Here is a 14,873-nt window from a genome sequence, read left to right as displayed (position 1 = left end):
AACAAATCGATTTAAGATTCATTTATTCATTCATTCATTTGTTCATTATCTGTAAGCACTTATCCAGTTCAGGGTTGCGGTGGGTCCAGAGCCTACCTGGAATCATTGAGCGCAAGGCGGGAACACACCGTGGAGAGGGCGCCAGACCTTCACAGGGCAACACACACACATACATTCAGTCACACACTCGCACCTACGGACACTTTTGAGTCGCCAATCCACCTACCAACGTGTGTTTTTGGACTGTGGGAGGAAACCCACACGGACACAGGGAGAACACACCAACTCCTCACAGACAGTCACCCGGAGGAAACCCACGCAGGAACAGGGAGAACACACCACACTCCTCACAGACAGTCACCCGGAGGAAACCCACGCTGACACAGGGAGAACACACCACACTCCTCACAGACAGTCACCCGGAGGAAACCCACGCTGACACAGGGAGAACACACCACACTCCTCACAGACAGTCACCCGGAGGAAACCCACGCTGACACAGGGAGAACACACCACACTCCTCACAGACAGTCACCCGGAGGAAACCCACGCTGACACAGGGAGAACACACCACACTCCTCACAGACAGTCACCCGGAGGAAACCCACACTGACACAGGGAGAACACACCACACTCCTCACAGACAGTCACCCGGAGGAAACCCACGCTGACACAGGGAGAACACACCACACTCCTCACAGACAGTCACCCGGAGGAAACCCACGCTGACACAGGGAGAACACACCACACTCCTCACAGACAGTCACCCGGAGGAAACCCACGCTGACACAGGGAGAACACACCGCACTCCTCACAGACAGTCACCTGGAGGAAACCCACGCTGACACAGGGAGAACACACCACACTCCTCACAGACAGTCACCCGGAGGAAACCCACGCTGACACAGGGAGAACACACCACACTCCTCACAGACAGTCACCCGGAGGAAACCCACGCTGACACAGGGAGAACACACCGCACTCCTCACAGACAGTCACCTGGAGGAAACCCACGCTGACACAGGGAGAACACACCACACTCTTCACAGACAGTCACCCGGAGGAAACCCACGCTGACACAGGGAGAACACACCACACTCCTCACAGACAGTCACCCGGAGGAGGAATCGAACCCACAACCTAAAGGCCCCTGGAGCTGTGTGACTGCGACACCTACCTGCTGCCTCATCTATTTAAGATGACTTCTCTATTTAGTTTGGGTCAAGTATGTTAAATATTACTTTCATGCAAGTTTCACTAAAAGATAGCTGAGAAAACTGTGGAACATTGGCTGCTGGCTGATATACTACACCTCGGGTAACGGGAAACACTTTAAATAGGCTTATCGCTAAGCTATCGATTAAATATTATATGATACAGGAAAATTAACAAAAGACTGACCCTACAATAACGATTGCTCATGGATCAAAATAATTTTAATGACAGACTGACGTAAGATGTGTTTTTAAATGTAAAAATACTTTTTAATGTCATTAAACAACATGCAATGAAACTGTGCTTCAGTCTAACTCCATGGCAGTGAGAGTGACGGGCATCCATTTCAGCACCCAGGGAGCAGTTGGTGGTCAGGTGCCTTTCTCAAGGACACCTCATCTATGGATGTTGAGGGAGGAAACAGTGCTGTTCCTTCACTTCCACCTCCCTCAAATTGCCTGCCCTCTTCCCTAACCTTTAGGCCATCTCTGCACCACAGTTAAAACATAATCCTTAAATGTTTAAAAAACATTTATTATACTTTTTAAATTAATAATTTAATTAATACTCATTATTAATACTTTGCAGACTTACCCTTCTGCTCCTTTTCCAGTGCTACTTTTTGCCTGAGCACACGCACCACTTGCTGGTAGAGAGTGTGCGCTGCAGCCTGGAGTTCTTTCTTGGTGCTCATAGAGGCTGACTGAGTGCCAGCCTACAGGCATGTGAACACACACACACACACACACACACACACACACACACACACACACAGATATATGTAAAGGTTACAACTACAGTATATGACCTCTTAATTAATTGTAACATAATGCAACAGTTTATTTCTTATACTGTTATTGCTAGTTAATACTACTTTACAATCAAATTATGCCATTATTCGCTACAAAAATGAATTTCTCTTTTCAGCTGAAGGATGCAGTTCTTTGTAAACTCATGACCTTCACAACTATCAAAAACGTAACAAAGTTGATCGAATTCAGCTAAATTGTATCATTTCTACAAATTTGCAGGGATGTTCTAACCCATGTACAGGGGTTGGACAATGAAAGTGAAACACCTGTCATTGTAGTGTGGGAGGTTTCATGGCTAAATTGGAGCAGCCTGGTGGACAATCTTCATTAACTGCACATTGCACCAGTAAGACCATGTGCATCCAATGGTTCAAACACTGTGTCCTGAAGGCGGTGCCGTGTATCAGGACGACAATGCACCAATACACACAGCAAGACTGGTGAAAGAGTGGTTTGATGAACATGAAAGTGAAGTTGAACATCTCCCATGGCCTGCACAGTCACCAGATCTAAATATTATTGAGACACTTTGGGGTGTTGTGGAGAAGCGAGTCAGGAACGTTTTCCTTCACCAGCATCACGTAGAGACCTGGCCACTATCCTGCAAGAAGAATGGCTTCAAATCCCTCTGACCACTGTGCAGGACTTGTATATGTCATTCCCAAGACGAACTGACGTTGTATCGGCCGCAAAAGGAGGCCCTACACCGTACTAATCAATTACTGTGGTCTAAAACCAGGTGTTTCACTTTCATTGTCTAACCCCTGTAGTTGTACACCACTGGGCAAGTGTGAACCCAGTATCAGAATCTTTTGAAAGTTCTGGTGACCTACCGTATAGTGGTTCATCTTGTCGGTGGGGGTGGCCAGGCTGCCCGTGACAGGAGCTCCTAGTCCGAAACAGCCTGACAGGAAGTGCAGTTGAACTGACTGCAGCAAGCCAGGGAAACGTGGGGGTGGCAGAGAGCCGTGACCAATGTTCTTCTCCTCCATCTCAGAGAGGAAGGAAGATATCTGACACAAAGCCTCTAGACGCACCTGCACATCGAGAAGAAAAAGAGGTTTGGACAGAGAAGAAATATTCAAAGAGCATTTTTGTTTGTGTATGTGATATCATTACCTAAACCATCTGTAATAGGGGTTAAATTGGTGTGCTGCCATTGCTAAATATGAAGGTATGGGTTGGGGTGTCAGTGACAATGGTCAAGACCTTACTACTAAGGAACTATATTCAAATTCCTCATTTAAATTCTTTTTTCCCATATCTGAATATGTAATCATTGAGAACGCTTTCTAAATCAATGTTATGTCTCTAAAATACACCACAAAGTATCCTCTAAATCCTCCCAGTTTAAAAAAACCTGAAGCTACTTCAGACTACTTACTATGGCATCACAGTCCATCCCCAAAGCTGCATCACAGATGTCAGCAGCAATGTTTAAACATTCAAATTGACATATTTTATATTCAAATGTACCCTAAATGTGATAAATACTGATTTTACCTTGACAATGCCACTAACCTCAGCTCTTTGCTGCTGCTGGGCCATAGCCAGAGTGATGGCTCTGGGATCAGCTTGACAGCCTGCCGCTCTCTCGACCAGAACTGAGGTCCTGATCAGGTTTCCACAGAGAAAGTGAAAGACCTATAATAAATAAAATTAGTAAACAACACGTTTAACTACAAATATATTACTATAATTCTTAAACATAAAATAAGTTAAACATCATCTTAATCGTGAACATTCAAATCACTTAAATATTTAAGCTACATGTTGAAATTAGGTAAAAACCCATATTACAAAGCGTTCTTGGACCCAGAGGAGGATGTATAATTTATTCAGCTGGGATTTTAGCAGTGAGTTTGAGATGATGAATCTTTGTAATCTTTCTTTTTCCAACAGTTCACAGCTGAAATGGCCATGTCTTAATTATGCTACAAGACACTGAGTAACAATGACAACAACAACAACCACACAGCGGTGTCTAATAACAGGTTATGCTTTTAATGCTTTTATGCTAGGTATTAATGGCAGGTCGACTGGAACAGAACTACATACACCTACATTAGTTATTTAAGTATTTATTGACCTGGTCAAGCATGGGTGTGCCTACAGCCCCTGAGCCCATCTCAGTGCTTGGACTGATACACTGCCGCAGTCGTTCCCATGCATCCTTCATGATGCCCAAAGAGCAAAGTGGAAGGCCTTTAAGAGAATACAACACATACACCATCAGCTTGAAAACTAAACTGATAAAATTCACCAAAACCTTATTAGTGAAAATAGCCTGTACTTAAATTCACAAAAGTAAACTTACGACAGAATCATCACTTGCACTTACCCATTTTATTCTTCACTAACCCTAAAGAACTTCTAGACTGATCTGCCACCTGTATAATAAAGACAAAAACAGAAAATTCAAAGATAGCTTCAAAATTCAAAAAATAGCATCACTTTGTTTTGGTTAAAGAGCAGGTCTCACACTGTAGCACATGAGGAGTAGGTTTTAATCTCGAGAGCAGTAATTTTGTCCTTAGTTTTAACACAATTCACTTTAAGTCAGCTGCACTTTACTTAAAGGCTAAGCACCAGCGATATGAAAGTGTCAAACAAATAAATACAATTTATATACAAAGAATTTAACACAAAACTTGTGTTTACTGATAGTCAGAAAACACGTTATTTCTTACTAATTGAAGGAATAAGGTTTAACCGTTGGTCCCATAAACGGTGTTGGGAAACTCATTCCATGTACAGTGGGACATCTGTGAACAAATGGCCCAAAGATCCCAAAATATCCAGAAAATGGACTAAATTTGTCCACTTTAAACGGGCACTTTGGAAAGGACCATCCGCTCACTCCGTTATCTGTAGCTCATTTCACTGGCGCTTTTCCAACAATATGGGCATGTAAGGACACCAACGAAAGGTGTTCAAGAGCCTCTGTAACATGGAGGTAAACAGGGTAAGGACACTCACTTCGCCTGTTTTAGTTGGTGTTAGTTAACGTTAGCTTGACTCGCTAAACTCGGTGGCTCAGATTATACTCGGCTACGTAGCTGCATTACGGAGGTTTATAGTGTCGGATGAATTCGACTTCGATCACATTTACAAGAATAAAGGTACCTCTAAATTTGAGTTTAGCTTATTGCTAGGCTATTGTCATGAATAATGTTGGTTATTTAGCTAGATACTGTCATAACAGTCAGTCATAACGGTGTTTTACCCCGGCGTTGTTCAGCTGTTGTCCACCAGTGACGTCACGGTTGCGTTCAAGAATTTCCGTAGCGAGCTCGGGTTTTCCGTCAATTTAATAAAATTGTAAGTTTTAAAGCAAATTAAGCTGCTATTTTCATTTTAATTCATACTTATATATGTCAGTAACTACAATAATGTGCAATATTCATGGAGGTCCATTAAGTGGTGCTTAGCCTTTAAGACTATTGTTTCATTTGCACTGGAACAGAAGTTAAAAACTCCCCAGTTTAGTTACTATCAGCTCAACACAAAATTGCATCAAGTTCGGAGAGTGAAGGCTAGCATAAGCTTTACAGGCATGGAGGAAAAAAAATTAACTAAAAAAAACTTAAGAATAATCGTTAACTCAATAACCCATTCCATACTGAAAATATACTAATGGCCAAAATAATATAAAATCTTTGACTGACAATAACAAAAAGTAACAAATCATTATTTTGATCGAGAGTCATTAAAAAAACAGAAGTAGTGCAGGAGGGAATATATAATTAGCAGAGATCTGCAGATTTGAGATGTGCATCATACCTCTCTCTCGCTCTGTCTCCTATTGTCTGAGAATCCATGACACTCTGTTTTAATGTCTTGCCCTTCAGAAGAGGACACCAACTTTCTGTGGAGAAACAATAATACAAATATATAACTAAGCCCTTATATTAATCTTTGTTAGATTTTTTATATCAGAGTCTATAAGAGATGCTTGTTATAAATGCATGCATCATGATGCATGAAACTTAAAGTGAAATAATACGTAAACACACAAGTTCAAAAGTTCAAAATAAGACATTTTTCTACCTTTCACTGTAGAAACAGTCCACAAACCAAAGCTGGAGAGCTCTTGCTAATGCCTGGCATTAGTTATGGTTACAAATCTAGCCAAATAAACTACACTGTATATCCACATGTATCTGTTTGTGTGTTCTGCGTAATTTTAATATAATTCTTAAACATTTTAAAACCAACTATGGAGAAACTTTAAATCCATATTTTCTACCCAGAGCCATACCTGTGGTATTATCAAAACACTCACCTGGCTGTATTATTCTCTGTATCAAGGAACTGGCTGTGCTCCTGCCAGGCTGCTCGGACCCCCAGGAGTAGGAACAGGCAGCGGTTTACGACCAGGTGGCAGGCTGCGGGGAAGGTGAGTGTGTGTTCGGTGTTCTGAGGGCAGTCCCAGGGTCGTGGTGGAGGTTCTCTCTCAGGTGTCCCTGGAGACTCTGTACTGCTGGGCAGAGTGCTGGTGCCTGAAGACTCGTAAACCGTCTCGTTCTGTTGCAGCTGCATTGCCTCTCGCGTGGCCAGGAAACACTGCAGCACCTCTGAAAATGTGAACACACATACATTAACGCATAGACACAGATACATGAGGTCAAACATGTAGATACAGATGAGGGGTAAAAATCAACAAGCAAGCAGTGCTACTAAAAAATGGCTGAAATATGGTTCTTTGTGGCAAGGGCTCAATTAATGAGGCAAGAGTTAGCTGTATAAGCCTCATGGCTCCTGTGAAAAGTAAAGGACCAAGCTACAAACATGAAGCATGACTAGGTGACTCCTGGTAACATTTTAAATTTTGACACACAATTTTCATTCATTCATTATCTGTAACTGCTTATCCAGTTCAGGGTCGCGGTGGCTCCGGAGCGCAAGGAAGGAATACACCCTGGAGGGGGCGCCAGTCCTTCACAGGGCGACACAATTTTATTCTTTAAATCATGTGATACAAAATACCTGCATTCTCGCCCATACTTATATATTCCCTAAATGGACAGCATAAGCCTGAGTAAAGAAAATAAACGCACACACACACAAACAGACTGAAGGCTGCATGAGTTAATGATAGCAGCTTATGACTGAGCATGCAGATACATTCGAATTTTGTCTATGTTAAACATATTCTGAACCAGAATCTAAAAAGCATTTCAATTTAATTACTGCACATAGTTAGTTATATAATAAAAATGATGCCAGAACAATGTGTCATTGCTCAAGTTTTGGTTAGTTGCAAAAACTCTGTGGTGTGTGTAATAAAGTATAAACATGTCCGTCATATGTAACATATATGAGAGACATATTTACGGACCCAGTGATCAAACATTTCATAAAACCTGAGTGTGGGTGAGTGCAAAAACACAAAAAGCAGCGTGTTTACCCGGTAGGTACATACTGATGCTGGGGGTTTCGTCTTCAGTGGGGTCATCTTGGTTGTGTTCAGCAGGATGTGTATTCTGACTGCTGGGCTCCATCTCTCTCCCTGTTTGATTCGCAGACCTGCTGGGCTCCATCTTCTCCTCTCCAGGGCTCTGTGAACCTGTTGAACTCTGCAGTGTCACAGAAAACAAATTAAACAAGTACGGTACGAAGCACCATTCCTTCCTAACTAAACGCTTACATTACATTACATTACATCTTAAATAATGTATATGTATTATAAGTTTTTCTAAATCTACACCGTGTACATGCAAGCAAAATCAACAGAAATATAATTAAAAAAAAATTGACAAATGTGTTCTACGTCCTTATGGAGAGAAAACAGAAAACAGCTGGAAAACTTTACGGTGAGAAGACCGTATTTTAGGTGTGGATAACACTGTAAATTGTACATAGGTATGTTGTTGATGTGTTTACCTGTTTGGTAACTGTTGTGGGCTGCGTACTGGCTGCGTTTGCCATGTTTTCTTTAAGAGCCAGGAGAGTCGTGCGCACTTTATATACCACCTCATAGATCTCTATCAGCATCTCACATGGTTCATATCTGTAACAAAAAACTGGATCATACATATCTTTACCCCCACATAAACACACTGGCTGATTTTGGCTTATTTTCTTTGCTATACTTAGTATGTTTTTGGGAAATAACACGAGAAACAATGATTACATTTTATGACTTCATAGCAGTTTTGTAGTTGCACTCTATGCCCTTTTATGGGTAAAAAAAATTAGCCGGCAAAATATTTGTGATTAAGTGAGCTATAAATTTTAATATGAGGGGAAGAGGAGAGGTAAGAAAAATGTGGTCTGTGCTGCCAAAGAAGTCAAAGCCACCACTTACAGAAAAATCCTGCTTTGCAAAATACCCATCTGATTTGTAGAGAATGTAATATGGTGTAACAAGTTCTCCTTCTGCAGCATGTTTATAACCATTTTAACTGCCAGTTTATATTTACAGGCCCTTCACTCTGTTTAATGAGTCATTTAGGTGAATGCATTTATCAAACACACAGCCAGTGGGCAGAAAATTTGCAGACAATCGTGAGGAGAGCGATGAAGGGGAGGCAAAGGGGATATGTGTGTATTTTTTGTGTGACAGAAAAGCAGACAGAAGAAATGAGAAAAAAGAGAGAGGAGGAGAGAAAAAACTAAATCAAACATAAAACAGAAGGAATTGGCATTTAACAGGGTGACCAGACGTCCTCTTTTACCAGGACATGTCCTCTTTTTTAGACTTAAAAAAACGTCCGGGATTTTGTTTTTCTAGAGCTTACATAGAACTTCGAGAAGTTTCGTTCACAAACTAGTCCCGCCCTCCCCTACTCCGATTGGTTCGCTTGAGTGAGAAGGGGGCGTGGTGAAGTAGCCTAAAATCTTCTGATTGGACGGTCTGACTGTAGAGCTACCGTTATTGGTCGATAACCTTCTCTGTAAATATTTAATTGGTCAGTCTGCACGTCAGTAGTCCTTGTTTACGTCAGGCAAAGCTCATGTACCCACCCTCATCTCGAGCAGCTATGACGAAACGTAAATGTAAGTTCTCGGATGAATTAAAAAAGAAATTCCCATGTTTTCCCATGTGTAGCAAATAAAGGTGTAAAGGACCTAAAAGCACACATAGGTTCAGCTAAGAATACAACGGCAGTGAGGGGCGAGAGCTCATCAAAACCCCCACCCCCCAATACAGAATCTGTATTGGTATCGGAATTGGATCCGAACTGAAAAAATGTGGATTAGCACATCCCAAATACATAACTAATCATCAAAGCACCCTCAAAACACTCATCTGAATCTGTAATTGGTCAAAATACCCACAGCATACTCTAAAAACAAATGTGACTGGGCTCATTTACATGTTTCAGTGTTTCATGAAATCAGTTTAATGCAAGAAACTATTATAATATGTATTATTAAACAGTTATATGTGCAGCGTCATGTCAACAGCACATTCTTCTCATCTGATAAGGGAACTATTAAGAGGCTGATGAAAACTCACCGATCCTGCCAGTAAGCTTCATCCTGCAGGCCACTGTGCTTCAGCAGAGCAGCAAGACTACAGCGACACGCAGTCTCTAACAAACAGTCCCCTAAAGCAGTTCCACCATCCCAGTCTACACACACACACACACACACACACACAAACAATAATTACAAATAACTACTCAGAATACATTACAATACCTGTTCATTACTATTATCAAGTTCTCAATTAATAAAAGAAAAAAAGGAAAGGGAAATGAAGGTCCTTCATACTTCTTTCTGCACTTCCCTTTCTCTACTTCCATTTATCCAGTGAAATCAACGTTTGTGCAAAAAAATTTAAGGTAAAAAAAATAATAATAATAAATAAATAAATAAATGTAGACAAGTGACAAGGAGGGTGTCCGTTTTCTTTTGACATATATCCATGCATTTTGCATAATGCTAATTGGTGTGATATAAGAACACACTTTGGAGTGTATATAAGCTGTTCAACTACATTTGAGGTAAAGGGGAATCAGAGTGAATTAGATTTTATGTGTTTTTGTCTTCAAACTAAGCCTTTGAAGCAAAATATAGTCAAATTCTTTGAAAAAAACTTTTTTTTTTTTTTTTTCTAAAAGCATGAATACAAATGTAATTTTAGAATTAAAACTTACAAAGAGGTGACAGAGGATGCACATTCCTCAGATTATGCGTAGTGATTTTCCATTAAACTATTTCTAAAGTCACTGTGATTTCTCCGTTATTCACCTCTGCTGGCAGCGTACTCCTTCATCTTCCTCCATAGGCCACCGGCTGGCTCTCGTGGGGAACCGAGGGCCAGCTCCACCAGCTTGGTGTTTTCCTCAGACAGATGGAGGTCAGCCAGTCTGACATCTCCACAGCCCAGCAAGACTGCCTCCGTCAGCCAGCCCATGGCCAAATCTGCAGCGAAGAGGAAAATCCATTAATCCACAACATAAAACTGACCAGTATGTCATTAATAACTATTCTTTTGATAGTCGTCTTTGTAATGCACAATTTTTAAAATGGGTGCATTAAGCATCATGGATATTCAAAATTCCAGATGAGGTATGAAAAATGAATGTGGTACAAAATCAAAACAGCATCAAGTACCACTGCAATCACAACATGAAGAAAAACATCCTAATATGCTGGAACAATAAGAAAATTGATTGACTGATGCTCTCTAAGGACGGAGACTGGGAGCCTCTATTGTATGTGAAGAAGTCCAACATCATATTGACAAGCAGACTCCATCACACAGCTGGTATTTATAATTAAATAAATATGTCTCTGTTAAATAAACTTCCCTAGTTCAATTTATTTTACTAAAAATGAATTAAATTAGGGGTGGCACGGTGGCGCAGTCACACAGCTCCAGGGGCCTGGAGGTTGTGGGTTCGATTCCCGCTCCGGGTGACTGTCTGTGAGGAGTGTGGTGTGTTCTCCCTGTGTCTGCGTGGGTTTCCTCCGGGTGACTGTCTGTGAGGAGTGTGGTGTGTTCTCTCTGTGTCTGCGTGGGTTTCCTCCGGGTGACTGTCTGTGAGGAGTGTGGTGTGTTCTCCCTGTGTCTGCGTGGGTTTCCTCCGGGTGACTGTCTGTGAGGAGTGTGGTGTGTTCTCCCTGTGTCTGCGTGGGTTTCCTCCGGGTGACTGTCTGTGAGGAGTGTGGTGTGTTCTCCCTGTGTCTGCGTGGGTTTCCTCCGGGTGCTCCAGTTTCCTCCCACAGTCCAAAAACACACGTTGGTAGGTGGATTGGCAACTCAAAAAAAGTGTGAATGTGTGTGTGTGTTGCCCTGTGAAGGACTGGCGCCCCCTCCAGGGTGTATTCCTGCATGGCGCCCAATGATTCTAGGTAGGCTCTGGACCCACTGCGACCCTGAACTGGATCAGTGGTTACAGATAATGAATGAATGAATGAATGAATGAATTAAATTAATTTATGATATTTTCAAACTGGAAACTCACCATGGATATTATAAATATTTTTATACTGTAGGTATATAACATCATACGCACACCAAACCTATAGGTGTAGCCTGGTAAAGTTTCCTATAGCATTCAATCCTGTATAGGTATAATGATAATAATATTGAATTAAATTTAAAATATTAAGTATGAACAAAAAATAATTCCTTAGATAATTATGTAGTGTTCTTAAATTGTATTTTTGTCTTTTTACTTAATATTGGTTTGTTGTTTGCTTCCAAAATTTGTGATTAACCTTCTTGGCCATCATACTTGCTCGACTATCGACACTAACTCAAGTAAACTAGGTAATGAACAACACACTGCCAACCCCAAAAAATGCAGTACTTTGTTACCCAGCTGTTCGAAGTCCATCTCTAGTCCATTCCTCAGAAGTGGGTTACAGAGCCAGTATTCAGCAGTCTTTTCCTGAACAGAAGAGGGAGGGCCCTGCAGCATCCCTCCGAGACATCGACCAATCGCCAGGGCCACGGTTCTCTCCAGATCCAGAAGCCACGCCCAGTCATGTGACTCTGTCTCAGAAGCAGAAACCTCTGGGTCTGAAACCTCTGGGTATGATGGAGTTAAACACAGTTTGTCAATCATCCTGTCAATTCCCCAAAGTAATGTTTCCGTTCACTTTGAAATGACTCATTCCTTCAAACTGAAAGACACTTAATAATCCTCCTAAAGGCAGCCATTTCAGACCACAAGCTTGGAAGGAGCAGTAATACAATAAAACTAAATATAAAAATCTAGTTTTCAGTGGATTTTCAGTAGATAATCAACAATAATAGGGACGTTTAGCTAAGTTTCACTGCATTTGGCATTTGTGTGTGTGAGTGCATTCACCCTGAGTTCTCTCTAGTTCCAATGACTCCAAAAGGCTGTTGTTGGGCAAGTAGCAGTTGAGCTCATTCAGGTGCTCCAGTAGAGACAGCAGGTGAGGCAGAAGAGGCTTCACCACGGCCAGAGGCAACAGCAGCAGAGAATACATCACCTGACACAGAAGACTGCCTGCTACTGAGCCAAATAACACCGCTATAAAATAACACACACACACACACACACACACACACACACACACACACACACACACACAATTCCGTGACTAAAACTGATTATTAGAACGTGTGTGATTTACTGTGCTGTATTTTGACATGGCTGTGCCAATGCAGCTGAATTCAGCTAATGAAACCAGTATGTGTGCATTTGTGAATTTGGAATTCAATTGCTATTATTAAAACCAGTGGTGCATGTCTTCTTACTGTGTAGCTTATTGATGACATGTTTGTCCATTGAGCTCTCCTCCAACAGAATGGTGGACCTCCTGAAAGTTTCAGCAGCATAGGGCAGCAGCAGGCAGAGATGCTTATGAAGCAGCGTCACACTACAGTCATCCTAAACAGAGGTAAACAAATCCTAATGGCATTTATTTTTCACATTTAAAACAAGGCAGCAGCACATTAAAACCAAACACTTTAGAAAAAGTACCTACATTCAACCAAGAATTATCTATACTATTGCTAATCATTTTCATGTAGCATTATGTTACCTCAGCACTGGTGTAGATATAGCAGTGGGCCAGCAGGTGTTTATGCAGAGCTGACAGCAGATGGTGGAAGTGAGACGGAGCTTCAGTCTGTTTCTGAGCTGGACTGGACTGCTGCTTATCGCTGTTTTTCTCCAGCTCACCAAAGGCACGTTCCTGCATAAAAAACAACACAGAGTAGTTATTTAGCATGGCAGCTTATTAGCAAAGAAGCCTTTAGCCACACAAGAAAATTAAGTAGTTCATATGTTGATTCTAGCTTCCTCCCAACACCCACAGGGCCGTGGCACTCTTCCAAGACTGGCCACTTACTATATTAGCAAGTATCTCTGCTGCCAAATGAACTTCAAGATTTGGATCATTTGTGGACACAATTACAGGCAAAATTCTGGTTTCAAGATGGGTGCTGCTACTGCTTTGATCTGTATGACAGTGTTTCATACAGCATCTGAAACCACACAATCAATGCTATCTGAGATTACTTAACAACTCACCACAGACTGATGATGTATGGGATGATTCAGCCAATCAGGTAAAAGCTCCAGGCTACAGCTACAGTTCCAATCTTAAGCAATGAAATTGTCAACTCCTACATTTTTTATTTTTTATATATTTTTAGGAATTATTTGCCAAATAATATTAGTCTTTGCCATTGTAGTGCTTACATAAACATACATAATTTACATAATTTGCATAAAACATAACTACATGAAGGCTGTTATGAGGTAAAATAGTCCCCAGAGGAAATTCATTGTTTTACTACTATTGTATCATTTCCCTATTATAAATAAAACCTTAGAAATGAATGTGATTTTTGTGTAGAATAAAATATCTTCATTTGCATCGTATTATAAATGAATTTCTGAATTACAAAACCCATTTCCAGAAATGTAGAGACACATTAAAAACTAAAAGTTGCACTTTGGTTAAATCGCTTGAACTTTTATTTAACTAGAAAAAAAGCCATACAATAATTTTGCACAAGAAAGCCAGCGAGGTCTCTGGGCAGAAAGTCATCTGAGATGGATCAAAATACAGTGGAAATGTGTCCTGTTGTCAGACGAGTCTATGTTTCAGCTTGTTTTGGACAAAAACAGACATTGGATTCGATGTAAAAATGATGAAAATGACCATCCAGTCTGCTACCAATGAAAAGTGAAAAAACAAGCATCTGTTATGGCATGGGGTTTTATTATTGCCACAGAATTTGTAATGTGCATATATGTCAAGGTACCACTCATACCACGTATACTGGTATTTTGGAGAGACATATGCATCAGTTAGAATGATGTCCTTTCCCAGGAACTCCATGTCTGTTTCAGCAGGACAACGCCAGGCCGCATTCTCTGTGAGTTACAACATTGTGGCTTGGTAAACTTGGTGTGTGTGATTTTGACTGGCCTGCCTGCAGTCCAGATCTGTGCCATCATTAGGAGATTCAGGAAAGAGACTGGATAATTTTGTATACAGAAATAAGGGCAAAAATTCCACCTGCAAAACTGCAACAACTAGTATCTTCAACTGCCAAACTATTAAAAGTGTAATTAAAAGAAAAGGTGAGGGGACCCAGTAGTAAACATGAACCTGTCTCAGCATTTTGAGCATGTTGTGGGCAGTAATACAGTTTCAAAACAAGTTGAGAACAAAGAGAAGAATCCACAACCAAGAAAATGTAGATCGAGTTGTGTATATTTAACAAATATGATTAATCGAAAAATTGTAATTCATTTTTGACCATTTATGTGTTAAAAAAAGCTTCAAGTGGATTTTAAAAATGACAGATTCAGTTTTTAATTGCATTTTTGAAAGTTTCAAATGTACGTAATAATGGGTGACCTGTTTAATTCAAAATCTGTATCACAAAGTCTGCCT

The 14,873-nt window shown here is 40.8% G+C and overlaps 1 protein-coding gene across 2 annotated transcripts in view; it reads right to left on the bottom strand.

Annotated features, from left to right (window-relative positions):
• Positions 1-14,873, bottom strand: part of LOC136667993 (probable E3 ubiquitin-protein ligase HERC1) — an 81,933-nt gene that overhangs the window by 41,468 nt on the left and 25,592 nt on the right. For both annotated transcript variants that reach the window (XM_066645205.1, XM_066645206.1), the window contains exons 19-33: positions 13,005-13,157; positions 12,718-12,850; positions 12,302-12,490; positions 11,806-12,018; positions 10,230-10,403; positions 9,493-9,607; positions 7,914-8,040; positions 7,438-7,606; positions 6,313-6,604; positions 5,811-5,895; positions 4,369-4,417; positions 4,117-4,232; positions 3,549-3,671; positions 2,861-3,064; positions 1,810-1,930 (exon numbers count right to left, since the gene is read on the bottom strand). In XM_066645205.1, coding sequence (XP_066501302.1) covers positions 1,810-1,930; positions 2,861-3,064; positions 3,549-3,671; positions 4,117-4,232; positions 4,369-4,417; positions 5,811-5,895; positions 6,313-6,604; positions 7,438-7,606; positions 7,914-8,040; positions 9,493-9,607; positions 10,230-10,403; positions 11,806-12,018; positions 12,302-12,490; positions 12,718-12,850; positions 13,005-13,157 — 2,263 coding nt within the window. The remainder of the gene's footprint in view (positions 1-1,809; positions 1,931-2,860; positions 3,065-3,548; positions 3,672-4,116; positions 4,233-4,368; positions 4,418-5,810; positions 5,896-6,312; positions 6,605-7,437; positions 7,607-7,913; positions 8,041-9,492; positions 9,608-10,229; positions 10,404-11,805; positions 12,019-12,301; positions 12,491-12,717; positions 12,851-13,004; positions 13,158-14,873) is intronic.

This window comes from Hoplias malabaricus, chromosome 15, assembly GCF_029633855.1.
Source record: "Hoplias malabaricus isolate fHopMal1 chromosome 15, fHopMal1.hap1, whole genome shotgun sequence".
Classification (NCBI taxonomy): Eukaryota; Metazoa; Chordata; class Actinopteri; order Characiformes; family Erythrinidae; genus Hoplias; species Hoplias malabaricus.
Note: the sequence above shows the minus strand (reverse complement) of the source record. Positions and strands in the feature narration are given on the sequence as shown.